We start from the raw sequence: 14,845 nt of genomic DNA, 5'->3' as shown, positions 1-14,845 counted from the left end.
TTCCTGTTTATCACCGTGCCGTCTTTGATGCTCTTTATCTCTGGCATTCCACAGCGCTCCTTCCTTATTTACCTAAATTGGTTGCCATGTTTTTTTCTTAATCAGATTTAGGCTGCACCTCCTCCGTGCGGATGAGGTCCTGTTTCTTGGCAGCCTTCAGAATTGTGTTACAGTATGAGAAAATCTATTTTAAATGCGCAGTTTGTTAATAATTTTTTCCAAAGACAGAAGGGGGATTTTCTTTTTTCCAGGCTCATTGGCACTAGCGAGAGCTAGAGAGTTTAAATCCTCGGCGGTTTTAACACTTTGCCTGGTATGCGCACTGGCTTGTAACTAGAGGTCTTATTACCGTAAATACATGCTGACCACACACAAACTTTCGGGAGGCTGAACCTTCGGGGGCTGCCGCTGCTTCCTGATAAAGACGGCTAGATTTTCCATCGCAACAGGCTAATTTTGGCTTTCCAGATTGAGGAATGCAGCAGTTTGAGATCATTCCCTGTCCTCCTGATACCTCCTCCTCCCACCCCCCCACCGCTCTGCGCACACACAAACACAAACACACACACACACACATATGCATAGATGAAGGCGGCCTACAGAGAGGCCACTTCCCTCTCTGTTGTGTAACTATTTCCTGTTTCTGATAAAGTGACATCAGGGCTCCCCGGAGTGAAAGAGGGACACGCCTAGAGAGCTCAGCATGTATGTATACAAATATGTGTCATGAGTGTGTTTGTGTACTTTTAACAGCGTCTTTTGCTTTAAGTAAAAAAAAAACATAAGAGGCTCCACCATCAGCTTTTTCTGATGCAGGCGTTGGCCGGGTGCACTCAGAAACAGCTTGCCCAGTTCCTCTCACGGCATCACGTCATTGCTTCTCTATTGTTCCTCTGGAGCTGCTGGAGTGATGTCACTGCGGCGTTGTGGATGTGACACATTCACGCACACACGCACACACACAGCGTCTCCGGGGGTTTGGAGTGGCAGGAAAGCCAACCCTGACCGCGGGTGTTGTTTTGCGATAGCCGCTGTCATTGTGTCCTGTACGCCCAAATACAGTCTCCAGGGTGTAACGCCTTACTTCTGCTTCATGTCTGTGTCTGTGTCCCACTGCTTTTTTTTAAAAAATCTGTTCCACTATTGTAAATGTGGTATCACTATCCGGGTATTTAAAGACGAGTTCAGGAACATGTCATGTCATAACATAAGTATTTATTTTCCATTTCTGTTTGGAGAAGACTGATTACAAAATATTTCTTTCCTCAGGGCGCCGATATTCATTTGAGGTCAGCAGGAAAAACTGGGCCTTGCGGTTTTAACACATTTCTCGCCTGTCGCCGCGCCGTGAGTCACGCTGCGTGTGCCGATGAGATAATAGGAGTTGTTGTGTAAAAGGAATATTGGGGGGAGACTCATCACACCACTCAGCGACAGGCACAGACAGACACCGCAGAGACCACGGAGAAACACCGCGGTACAGTCTGAGACAGTCTGAGACAGTCTGAGCTAATTGTGAGACAGGTAGAGGAGACGCTGGTAGACACTGAGCAGTGTGTGTGTGTGTGTGTGTGTGTAACCGACAGAGGACCAGATGGCGTGGCTTCCAGCATCGGTGTCAGGACAGTGTCTGTCAGCCTGCCTGCTGCGCCGATAGGAGCTAATTAACACTGAACTGATCTGAGACCTGCCCGTCAGTCTGAGCGTAGCGGCGGTACGAGCTCATTAAAACCAAACTGATCCGCTGTCAGCTCCCCCTCAGTGGGAGCAGCGCTGTTATTGCACGTGTGCGCGTCCGACTGCCCGACGTGCGAGAGACACAGCGAAGGAAGACGAGCAGAAGAAGTTTACGGCGTTATTGCCTTCGAGTGCTGCGAGGAAACCCCGTGCATCCCCGGCCCGGGCCATTAGCATTTAGAATGAAATAACAATCCGTTATGCTCAAGTGAGGCTGTGTAGACAAACTCACCTCTGGGGAAATCAGACGAGAGCACACACACACACACACACACACACACACACACACACTACACACACACGCATGCATGCTTCATCTTTTCTTTCCTGGAGACTGATGTGCACAGCTCCTGTACATATTTAGCCTTTATCCTCACCCTCACACACACACACACACATGCATTACTCATCTATGCACCGCCTCAGAAAAACAGCTGTGAGTCGTCTCACTCGCGGCTAAAATTAACATTCACTTTACACACTCACACTTTTACACAAAGTGAACGCGCAGGCTCTTTTATGCATGCGCACATACTGTAAGATCACGCCTGCGGTAACATTTCATGTTGAGGCTTCGCAGTCTCCTCCTTTTTGTCCACACACACACGACTGAACATCTCCAACTGGGATTTTTAAGTCGTTCATCTGGTTTATGAGGGCCCGTCTGGTCCTGAAGGCCCCCCTCGGTGCGTTTGATAGCTCTTCTCTCCTCTTATGTGTGTGTGTGTGTGTGTGTGTGTGTGTTGTATATGTGCATGCTTACGTGTGTGTGTAAACTAATTTCTTTGCAAGTGCGATAGATTTACTGGTGCAGTAGCCTCCGGTGCTGAGCTCCTCCAGGGGGTTAAGTTGTTTGGAGGGCAGGGGGTCTGCTGCATGACTGATGCGAGCAGGCCTCCCCTCCAGGCTGCACAGATAGAGATGAATCTACCTCATGCGTGAGCACACACACACACACACACACACACACGACCAAGCGAGTGCCCCAGTGAGTGCTCTCTTAATCTCACGCACCCTCCTCCCGTCTGCTCTTCACATCTGAGAAGCAGCTCCTTCCGTCCTCCTCTGGTTTCTTCCTCGATTTCACCTCCTCAGATTTTCTTGTTTGACGTTAATAGCTTCCGCTATCAGTCTCAGAACAAATTATGATGCGTTGATTCTTCTGATTTGTGGAACATAAATGTTTTTAACCTTTTTTTTGTTTGTTTATCAAAAGATTTGCCAAAATGATGTGGTGTTTGATTAAAATAATATAGTTTTAAGCTATAAAAGTTTTCCGATTTAGATCAACAAATGTCTAAATAAAGAATAAATACATTTTCAAAATACATTTTTTGATACATGGAGCTACAAACACATTTCCTTGAGGTTTTGCTACAGAGCCTCACACACACACACACACACACACACACACACACACACACACACACACACACACACACACATTATGTCCCTCTGCGATATGACCACATCTTTTCAGCTTCTGTCTCCCTATGGATTCAACCTCCCCCCCCCCTCCAATACCCCCAGCACCCCCAGCTACCTCATCGCCCCCTCCTCCTCTCCTCTCCTCTCCTCCAGCACCTCCTCCACCCCCCGATTGCTCCAGCTCCTCCATCCATCCTCCCCTCTCCCTCCCCTGGTGACTACTTCACCCCCCAGGCATGGCAGCTGTGTTCTCCTGTAGGCATTACATCACTGCAAGAGCAGCCTTGTTACTGATCCCCTGACAACCAGCGCTATCAACACACACACACACACACACACACACACACACAGACACACACCAATATACGTGCACTGTCAGAAACACACACACATACACATACACACTTGTGCACGGGCACATATGCCTGTGTTTACGCATATTGAAGCAAATAACTGTCCACCCCGTCCCTCACCCCTGCAGCAGTGTCCTCTCTCTCTTCCTCTCACCTTGCTCCTCTTCACGCACGACTGCAACACACACACACGAGTGCACACACACAGACACACAAAGATGAACTCACACACACATTAACTCAAAGTCTTCCTCAGCCTAACCTGCCCGATCCGGAGAATGACGTCTCTCTTTCCCGTGATATCCTGACAGATGATCCGCGGTGTACGATGACGCTCCTGTCGCTGCCTGTCTCACTGAAGAGGGACGGGGGTACGGGCGCTGACAAGATACTGTATATCAAATGAAAACTATTTTATTTATATTATTATTATGTTAGTACAAACTAAGGCTGCACAATTCAATAAAACATTATCAAAATCTAAATATAACATCCAGAAGCTGTCCTGGACTTCAAATCTTGTTCTCCAGGTTTCAGATTACATGTTTGTTTGGTACAGATTCCATCAAATGTCACATCATTGTGGTTTTAATAGTTTTGTCAGTGAAAATAAAATAATTGTGATGCAAAAATGATCGTTCCCACTAACCCTGAATCATATCAGAATTGCAATATCTGTCAAAATAATCACAATATGATATTTTTGTCCATGTCTGGAAGAATTAGTACGAAGTTACATGTTAGATTTTTGCATAAATCTAGATTTTAGTTTCCACAACTAAAGAATAAGTCAAAATAAGAATAAAAAATATGTATTTCACAGGAAATAAAGGCAGTGAACCCTCAAAAGTGCAACGTAAATGCCTCCAATATTAAGGTCATAATGTACAAAATATATAATAATAATAAGTAAATAAAGAACTGCAGTCCAAGTGTAAATGTGTTTGGAGTGAAGCTGAAGATGCATCAGAGAGAAAGATGGCATCGACTTCTAGGTCACACCTGTCAGTTTGAAGAGCTAATGCTTCAGTGTAGGGTGTCAGCGGTGTACAGGTTTCACAGCATACCACGGTATAAAAACTGACTGCTGTCACACTGTGTAAATCTGCTTACCTGACGTATTTCATTCTGCCATATCGGCCAAACAGTGTAGGACATAATATTTTGTGCAACAAACCAAAAAAAATAATTCTTGTAACGATAATGAAAGCAGGATATTTTCTTGCCCTAACGCTACTTGCAACATATTTGCATTGGCAGTTTCATGTGTTTACCGTCTTAATTGCGCGTACATGAGCGACGTTCGTTCTTCATCGCAGTTTGCAGCATTCAAAACAACTTGTGCCGTGTCGCTCTGGTGTCTGAGGCCCCTTTGGCCTTTACGCACCTTCTCTCTTTCAGTCTTACCACCGCTATCTCATACTCATCTCCGCTCATCGCCCTGTCTTGTTTTGGCTGTCACCATGTGTGTGTATGTGTGCGTAAACTGTGCGTTGTCCCGGTAACAAGCCCTCTACCATAAAAGCACGCTCTAAATCTAAGAGTTGTCAAGAGGAGGTGGGGGCTACCCGGAGTGACCGACCTACCTATTTCTGTCGCAGCAGGGAGGGTAGCACATGTGCAGTCAATAAAAAAGGCCTGGCTGTCATTTTTAGCGTCTTGGCTGTTATCCTCTAATTAACACACCTACTATTCTGAGCCTTGTTACCCTGCTGAGGACTCGAGGAGGAGGAGAGGGGAGATAAAGGCAGCGAGGGCACGCTGTTTGCTTTGAGTTTGAGCATTTGAAACGTCAGCGGCGGCTTTTGTTTTTGTCGCTTCCACTCGCCGTGGGTGTGCAGGTGTCGGAGGAAGTGTGTGTGTGTGTGGTTGGTTTTATGTCTTCGAGCCACACGCAGAACAACTGAACCGAGGCGTGGATCCGATGAGCGGTGTGTTTGAAGTGCAGTGACCCCAGTTGTCCACTATGGAGTGCCACACCTGCCTCCAACCAGCTGCAGATGAGGAGCAAAATGTGTGTGATGAGAGTGATTTGGTGTGTGTGTGTGTATGTGTGTGTGTGTGTGTGTGTGTGTGTGTTCTGAAAGTGTGTTTGTTCTCTGTCCCTCCCCAAAACCAGTGTCTGCATTTTTCACAAAGCTCATCATCATCGCCAAGTGACCTATTTCCTCTCCCACTCCCGCTCTCAGTGACCCGCAGTTGAGCAGGAGGGTGACGTAAGGCTGTTCTCAACCGCGTGTGATCATTCAGAGGTCTGTAGTGATGAGATGAGGTCAGTCATCAGCATGCAGCTGGCCCCCTAACTAGACAGCTTGTATAAGCTTATTTGCCCCCTTTTTTGGAGCTGGGCTCACTGTGGCGATGACTTAATGTACTTGAAGCCCATCTGACCTGGTTTTGAATGTAATCAGTGTACCGTGATGTCCCAACCTGAGACTGAACAGACAGGAAGTTTGACTGGACGGACTCGTGAGAGCTTCTGCTGTACAGAATCTGTTCAACTTCCTAGCAGCGAGAAGTCGACAGAAAATTGAAGCCGCCGTGTTAAATTGATAAATCGTTTTTGGGACTTTAACATGTAGTTTAAAAAGCTGTAGCTGCATGAGTTTCAGTGAGCCTTCAGCAAACTTTGAGTCTCCTCCAGCGGTTCTGTTGAGTCCTGTGCTGCTGTGTTTCCATAGCTGGACTTGTGGCCTACATGTTTGTCATTCCATAGTAAAGTACCGAGAGTCTGTGGCCTGTCAAACGGGTGATGTCTGCCGACCACAAGCTAGTTTGGTCTTCTCATCACCTCCAGTCGTCCCTTCCTCTTTTGTCTGCTTTCGTTTCTTTTTTTTTTTCCCCTTCCTCCTCCTCCTCCTCCTCCCTCCTCTACAGCCTCGCTCTCCTTCTCCTTCTCCTTCTCCTCTCCTGTCTACCTTTTCATCCTCGATACAAGAACACAGTGTCCTAACAGAGGCGCGTTAGACATGAACCAGCGCAGGAAACATGGTGAAGTCACACACATTCCCGCACCTTCAGAGACAAATCAGCTTTCAACACACTGACACAGTCTTAATCCCCCCCTGCACTGTGCAGACATTTAAGGCAGTCGGCCCTAATGTAGGTATTCAGCGTCTGCTCAGTGATGCACGGATCTGTTAAAGGTGCAGAAAGTCATCCTCTGTATCAAAGCTGCAATTCGTTGATCGAAAGAAAATAAATCACCAACAATTTTGGTTGTAGATTAATCGTTTCAGTCGTTTTTCAAGCAAAAATGTCAAACATTTGTTGGTTTCAGCTTCTTAAATGAAAGGATTTGCTGCTTTTCTTTGTCCTTGATGACAGTAAATGAAGAGTCTTTAGGTTTTTGGACTGATGGTTTGACAAAAGAAGCTATGTGAAGACGTCCCCTTTCGGCTCTGGAAAATTTTGCAGAGCCTTTTTTAGACTAATCGATTAATCGTGAAAATAATTGTCAGTTGTAGCCTCATTTCAAGTTCACAAACCCTCAGCGAGCATGCAAACGTCTTCCTTCATATCAAGGAGCCACATTGTCACACACATCAACACGAGCGTCTTTTTAATAAGCCAAACATTTTCCTTCTCCTCCCTGTAATCACCAGCACAGACTCTCCAGTGTTTTTAGCCGCGTGTATACATATAAAGCCGTGTCTTTCGACTCCATCCTCCCCTGATCCGCTCCGCAGCTAGGCCCCTGAGGTGGCCGCATATTTGTTGGGTGAGTAAGGAATGTGGTTACATGCCTTAGACATTAGCTATGACGGAGCGCTGGCTCCACAAGAGAGGGAGGGTGCAAGGGAGGTAGCAGAGGAGGGAGGGAGGGAGGGAAGGAGGGAGGGAGGGTAGAGTCTGAGCTCACGGCAAGTGAGCTCATTCACCCCCAGAGCTCGAGGAGAGAGTGCAGCTCCGTCATCCTCTTTGCAGAGAGAGAGAGAGAGAGAGCGAGCAGGAGGAGGGAGGGAGAGGGAGGAGTGTAATCCAGCGACTGAGCGAATGAGAGACGGGGAGAGCGAAGCAGCACAACAATAGTGGGCTGCTCTTCTGGCTGTGGACTCACAGAGACAGAGCGAGCTCAGAGAGACACACAGACGCTCTGTGAAGCAGCTGCAGGAACATTACAGCTGGCTTATTATACGTTCAGTGTTTTTTTTTACAGACACTTTTGTTTTTCACTCTCGCTGTCTGTGTGTGGGCGACCGGTCCTCACAAAAACCACAGAATTTTACTGAAATACTGACGCCGGAGCATTTTAGGAATTTTTGTGGTCATTGCATGGAATTTTTTGGCTATAGGTGGACTTGAGGAGTGTGTCAGCAGACATTTTGGACTAGTTTTTTGTTGTACTGTTCTCTGAGGGTCACCGCCTGGACACTGGAGCAGCTGCCTTGGCCAGAGTGGACTTGAACTCCAGCAGGAGTTTTGTTTTTTTTGTCATACTTGGGATTTTCACTCTCACCTTAATCAAGAGGAGAACAGAACTTCTGTTTGTTTTGTTTGGACTTTTTTTTTTATTGTGTGGCGAAGGGCTCGCTCCATCCCTAAAGGAAGGAGCACCAGAACATTTGTGTGAGTGTGTGTGTGAGGCAGAGTGTGTTCTGGGGGATGCCTCTGGATGTGGTGATTGCCCCAGCGGAGGACTGTTTTTGGCCGGACCTGCAGGACACAGACATGAGGCTGAAGATCAGGGTCCGCCGGATGAAGGAGGGGAGAGAGCTACGAGGTGTGTATTCACCTGGATTCAGAGCAGGAGAAGTGATGTGTGTGTGTGTGTGTGTGTGTGTGTGTGTTTCTGTGAGTGTCTGTGTACAAGTTATACGAGTTTGAGAACATCCTATTCGATGCAAAGAATGTGGAGTGTGATTTAACGTGATATAAACACAGAAGTTGCTCTGGATTTGACTGCTGCTGGATGGTGTGTGTGAAGGTGAAGCGTATGATAATGGTTTGTGCACTGCAGATGAGTACAAAGGCACAGCGGGCTCTCAGGTATTGAGGTATTCCAGTCCAGACGCGCTTGCAAATGAAAGATAGATGTGAATCGAATCTTAAGGACGTGCAGCGAATCAATAGCGAGATTTACTGCTGAAAGAACACATCGCCGAACGCGCTTAATTGTTTTCCCACCTTTTTGCTCGTGCAGTTAATGTGTTTAGAGAGACAGAATGGAGGAAAAAGGAGGATTAAGAGGATGACATTATGAAGACGAGAAGCACTGAAGAGGAAGGAGAGGAGAGAAGAAGGGCTCGTGGGGAGAGAATGAGAGCCGTGACCCGCGTTATGACATAGTGCTCATGCTCTCTCAGCCTGTGGTCATTGAGATGTAAAACTATCACAAAGCCTCTTTCTCTTTCTCCTTCTTCTCCTCTGCTCTTGGCTTTTTTCTCTCACTCCTGCTCACTCTCTCTCTCTTTCTCCCTGCAGAATGGTGTCTTGTGGAGATTATGTTATCAATATGTGTGCAGTGTGCACTGCAGGTGTCTAACATAACACCTTTCACACGGAGCGATGAGGCAATGCAGAGCTGTGCTGCTGTGGAATAATCCTTTTTCATATACCAACACGCTTATACATGAGTATTGCACAACATGTACATTAAAGGGAACATGTGAGTCGGATCCTCTGGGTCATAAATGTACGAGAATATTGGTGTAAAAAGTTAGTATGCAAATGTAGAAGCTGTGTGCAGATCGGTGCATATCAGAAAAGCCGGTTCAAAGCAGTTCGCACAGCAGCCCTGCACACCTGCCACACTTCATGCTGTTACTGCAGGTGTGTGTGTGTGTCTTTGTGTGCATGCACACGTGCACACACAGTTCATGTAAGCCAGGTTTTTATGCTTCAAGTATCAAACTCATTAGCTCAGACAAAGCTAGCAACACACAAAAAAACAGTCCCATGTTTGCCGTCAGCAGGTGAAAATAGACTTTGCGTCTGTCACAGGTTATTTTGAGGCGCTTCCACCCACCTCTGTGTTAATAGACTTGTGAATTCAGGCGAAAATTACCAGGAAGGTTTATAGTCCTGTGTTGCATTAACACGGTGCTGCTGAAACAGCACTTGATCAAAGTGACACACTCCCGCTATCTGCCCGCTCCGATAGAAGAACAATAAACAGTTTAACCAACAGCCAGGATGACGTGATCGTCACACAGTCATTCCGGGTCGTCATCGACCTGACGCCCCTCGTGAAAAAGCGATGACCTCATCCCTGTAGCTCATCTATGCTCTGTCAATCTACACATTTCTGACAGACGTGGCCCACTCTTAAAAAAAACTCACACACTCCCATGGCTTCACCAGGCTGCAGCGCTCCCCTTTGTGGAGCTGAGTGGGACATGTGTGCAATGATGTCATGTTGGGAGGGTGAGGGATGGTGGAGGTGGAGGGGGGGGGGCGTTACATTGAGATGCTAATGTCCCCCTCATAGTGGAGGGGACAGCTGGAGGGGCACAGTGGATGGCGTCATGTCTCCCCCGATATGAACCACAGAAGAGAGCGATGGAGGGAGGGATGGAGGGTGTGCGGGGGGGGACTCATTCAGGCAGATCAATGCCCCCGGGCCCTGGAGTGTTGTGTTGTGTTGTGTGTATGTGTGTGTATGTACACGCCTGCCTTGTGTGTGTGCGTCCCCTCTCCATTAACAGACGAGTTAAAGAGGGCAACTGAAAGCGACTGAAACACACAGAGAAGCGAGGGGGGGCGGTGGGGGGGGGGGGGGTGAGCTTGTATTGACGAGGCAGTCAATTGTACCAGCAGCAGTGATGTAACAGCAGAGCTCCCATTAACCATAACAGCCAGGCAGGTGTTGTGTGTCTCTGTTTCGTCCGCTCAATATCTCCGGGATTCCACTTCCATTCATCTCTCGGCTTTCCACATCGATTCACAGAGCCGAGCAGCAGCACCCCCCCCCCCAAAAAAAAGCCAGAATTTGATCCAGATATCTTCTTCTTAACACGTACTCTCTCATCTCTGTGGGATTATAACCTGCACCGTTTTTTAATCTGAAATATTAAGTTAGCTGTAGGAAATGACTGACGAAGGAGGGGGGGGGACCTCCATCGCTCACTACCAGCGAACAAAGGAGGCCTGAGTGCTCGGCTCTGTCGGGGGAAAGAGAGAGGAAAATAAGCAGTTGCATAAGTGGTGAAGTGGGCAGAGGAAAACGGAAAAAGGAAGTCACCGCTGGCTAGCGCTGCCGATGGCGACACAGTGCCCTCTTTCCCAGTTGTGTGTTTTTTTTCTTCTTTTCTACCCAAACATTTTCTTCTTCTTCTTCTTCTTTCTTTTTTTTTTTTTTTGAGTGCATGTTAAGAATTGGGTTAGTCACATCCTGCCCAAGCATATTTTCCAGAAGTTAAAGGTACATGACGTAGCGCTGTGCGAAAGGTGATCTAATCAGCCCCAGAATAGAAAGTTTGCAGAGCATTTCTGCGTGATGGGGGAAACTTCTCATCGCAGTTCAGCAGAAAAGCGGTTTTAGTACAACTTTAGGAAAAGCATGAAGCCACCTCTTGATAAACATTGGAGAAGGGCTGCAGCTAAAGACTCAATTAGTCTAATAAATAATGTGAAAAATAAGCACAAATGTCTTCAAATTTGCTTCTTTTGTACGACAAACAGCCCAAAACCCAAAGACTTTTCATCTGCTGTCATGAATGACAAAGAAAAGCAGCAACTTTTTTACATTTAAGAAGCTGGAACCTGCAAATGTTTGACATTTGGAGTTGGGTTTATCTCTGGAGTTTAACGTAGCGCTGTGTGATAATCGTGCCGCGCTGACGGTGAACTCATCTCTCCCAGTTGACTTTCTGATGTCATCTGCACGGACAGCTGGGCTGGTGTGTGTCACAGGGTATTTTCAGTGACCTCAGTGTGAGTGTACAGTGTGTTTATGTGTGCGCCTTGTGTGCTCGGATCGAAATGGACGGATGTGTCATCGTTGTCTCCTGGAGAATGTGAGGGCACGTCTCTTTGGGTTATTTGGTGCTCGCTGTCTTGTGTGTGTGTGTGCGTGTGTGTCACTGTGTTCATGTGCCCTTTGGACACTCAGTGTGTGTGTTTTATTCCATCTTGACAGCACTTGAAGGGGGACGAGGCCAGCCAACTGTCATCAACATCACTGCCCTTCCTCGCCGTCATGGCAACCTTAAGTAGAGTGGGGTCAGGTGACGAGGTGACAATAACACGCTATCTCCTGTGTGACTAACGTCCATTAGCGGCAGCCCGTGTAAAAAGCTCTGACTACAAGGAAGGTGTTTGTAATTGCGTTGACGTAATGTCACTGTAATGTAATAGCCCTCAGAAAGCAGGCACGCCGAGTCCGGATCTCTTATCTCTGACTTCAGTCTCCCTTCTTGCCAGTAACCCCTTACTCACTCTTCCTGCCGTGTTTATCCAGCATGAGATGACTTCAGCTGTAGTAATCACGGCTGTAATTATTAATCCAGACTCACACGAGATCAAGCGGCCGAGAATATTTTTAGAAGAGCATTTCCATTATGTGTTCGCTTCCCCCTTCATACACTCGACACACACTTTCTCCGCGCCGTCTCCGCTGTGGCACGTCCTGCCCTCTGTCCTTCTAACAACTCTCTAACAATGTCTTCACATACGAAGGGAAATGGTTGCTGTGTGACGTCAGGCTTTTCCTGTTGATTTAACTGTCTCCAGGAACATACCGCTTCCTCACACAGATACAGTATACGCCTGTGGTGGTGGTGGGGGCTATATGTAGCACCATTTATTTTCTTTTGTGTGTGTGTGTGTGTGTGTGTGTGTGTGTGTGCAGGCTCCACACCAGCAGCTTGGGAACAGAGAAAACCGGGAAGAAACCCTTCAAAGATCTACCCCTTCCTCCCTTCTGTTTTATCAATTAGCAGCGCTGTAGCACCGCCTGTAGGATCACTAGAAAGAGGCTCTGGTGGAAATTGTACAGTGTGAAGCCAAGCTGTGAACTACATATGTCTGTTTAGTCGTCTCTAAAGAAGGCCAAAGAGGTTAGATCATAGACACATGCTCCCTCGGCCTCTCCGTCTTTGCATCGAGCTTTTTCCTTCCTTGCGTCTTGAGAGTTATCTGATCGCTCTCTCTCTCTCCGCATCTATCCATCCACCATCCACCCCTTCCCCTCCACTCCAACCCCCATGTGGAGCGCTGATGTCACTGCTCCGCCGGTTGCCATTAATAGCTGGAAACAGACAACCCTTCTTCGCTCTGCTCTTAAAGGGACAGTGCGCCCAGAATAGCATTTTTGAAGATGCACCCAGCCTCAGAATAAAAAAAAAAAAAAAAAACCTGCGGTGGGTGTTGTGACATAGCGCGAAATACCGACGCTATGCTATTCTCTGACCGTTTGCACAACTACATGTTCGCCGCTTTTTTCAGATCTCATATCTGTTGAGTACACAGTCCACGCTGCTGACACTGTGTGCTCTGTTTGTGTGTGTGTGTGTGTGTGTGTGTGTGTGTGTGTGTGTGTGTGTGTGTGTGTGTGTGTGTGTGTGTGTGTGTTGGCCAGCCAGTTGCTACATGAGCGGTGCAGCTGGGTGTGCGTTACAACGGAAGGCAATGTCCTGCCTGCCTGCGCTGTGCTGTGTGTGCTACTTTAGAACAGTGATGTCATGTCTCTCTCTCTCACTCTCACTCTGTGACCGTGTGTGTGTGTGTGTGTGTGTGTGTGTGTGTGCGTGCATGCGTGTGTGTGTGCGCGCTTCGTCCCAGATTGGGTTAGGCTGGGCTGAACCTAGATTAGGTTCTAATCTCCTTTCTGGGGCTCAGGGTTTCCTTGAAGCACTCCCCTCCCTTCAACACACTCCTCAGCGAGGTCATTACCCACTCCTCGACACACACACACACACACACACACACACACACACACCCACCTCCTCTCATTGGCCCCCACCCTGTAGTTATACAACCGCGGTACTGCAGAGTAATGATGAGTGTGGGTATTCGTGTGTTTGTGTGTGTGTGTGGAAGTGGGGGCGAGCAGTGCGAGCGAGTGAGAGTGAATATTGAGCATATGTTGACTGCAAGATTATGTGATCGTGTCTTCAGATTGTATCTTGTTAATGTGCGTGTGTGTGTGCGTGTGTGACCGTGCGTGTGCATGTGTGTGTGTGTGTGCTGTGTGGTTGTCAGGGGGATGTTACTGGGCCTCTGTCCTGGCCCTGCACCTGTGGCCTCTCTCATTCCCTCAGCCTGACGCAATGCACTGCTACAGGACATGAGCTCATGCAGGAAACAGAGCCACACACACACACACACACACACACATATACACATATGCCAAAAGTGGAGCCGCCTGCCTCTTAAAGGGCCAGACACACACATTCCTGGCCGCCCAGCAGTTAACCTAACTTGCACACAGAAGCACAGAGAGCCTCTTTCTTGCTCCTGTTGCACTGAGCGGGACCCAGACGTTGTAGCCCAGATTCACCTCTGAAAAGGCTTCAGAGCGTCTGTCTGCTCTGCTAATGGCGGTGCAATGTTCCTGATGAGTTCTTTGCAGAGTCCCCAGTGTGCCGTGTGACTGCTCTGTGGAAAACCATTAGCGCGCCTAACCAGCTCTCTCCTCTTTCTTTTCTCTGCAGGAGGCTTCGCAGCTTTCTCCTCCTGTTTCCCCGGCCTGTGTGAAGGCAAACCTGCCACTGCTCTGCCTATGAGCTTGTCCCAGCCCTGCTTGCCTGTGGCTAACGTAGGGCCCACTCGTATCCTGCCACACCTCTACCTGGGCTCACAGAAGGACGTCCTCAACAAGGTTAGCCGGATGCATCTTTTCACTCACTCAAACTGAAAGTTAACTAACTTGTTGTCGTGACCTGGCAACGAAACATGACCTTAAACCAACTTTATCTCTGTCTCTGCAGGATCTGATGGCCCAGAATGGTATCACCTATGTGCTGAATGCCAGCAACACCTGCCCCAAGCCAGACTTTATCAGCGAGAGCCACTTTATGCGCATCCCAGTTAACGACAACTACTGTGAGAAGTTGCTTCCCTGGCTGGACAAAACTAACGAATTCATAGGTAAGATGAAAATCAAAGTGTTTGAATTCCTGGTAAAGATTAGCAGTTAAAAAAGCACAATAGCCAGAGACGGAAGTGTCTTCATAAAGTAAATTCATCTCAAGTTATGTGTTGGAGAATGCCGTGATATTCAATACGACATATCCTCACATTGTCGCAGTCAATAATCGCTCACGTGCAGCTTAAATAACAATAGCGTCAGGTATAACACATCCGTTCAGGTGACCCTCTGTACTCTTCCAGGAAATGTCAGTTTGCTTTCAATAGACGTTGATTGTCTCCAGAGACTTTGTGTT

At 47.6% G+C, this 14,845-nt stretch overlaps 1 protein-coding gene across 7 annotated transcripts in view; it reads left to right on the top strand.

Moving 5' to 3' along the window:
- The window catches only part of dusp8a (dual specificity phosphatase 8a), a 48,141-nt gene that overhangs the window by 28,819 nt on the left and 4,477 nt on the right, over positions 1-14,845 (top strand). For 6 of the 7 annotated variants that reach the window (XM_084363225.1, XM_084363223.1, XM_084363220.1 and 3 more), the window contains exons 4-5: positions 14,114-14,280; positions 14,390-14,549. In XM_084363225.1, the coding sequence (XP_084219351.1) occupies positions 14,114-14,280; positions 14,390-14,549 (327 nt within the window). Of the gene's footprint in view, positions 1-7,428; positions 8,242-14,113; positions 14,281-14,389; positions 14,550-14,845 lie in introns of those variants that run through there. The other variant, XM_084363226.1, reaches the window with a different exon arrangement.

This window comes from Pagrus pagrus (assembly GCF_965226575.1).
Source record: "Pagrus pagrus genome assembly, chromosome: 10".
In the NCBI taxonomy this organism is placed as follows: Eukaryota; Metazoa; Chordata; class Actinopteri; order Spariformes; family Sparidae; genus Pagrus; species Pagrus pagrus.
This window is presented reverse-complemented; position numbering and strand designations above follow the sequence as displayed.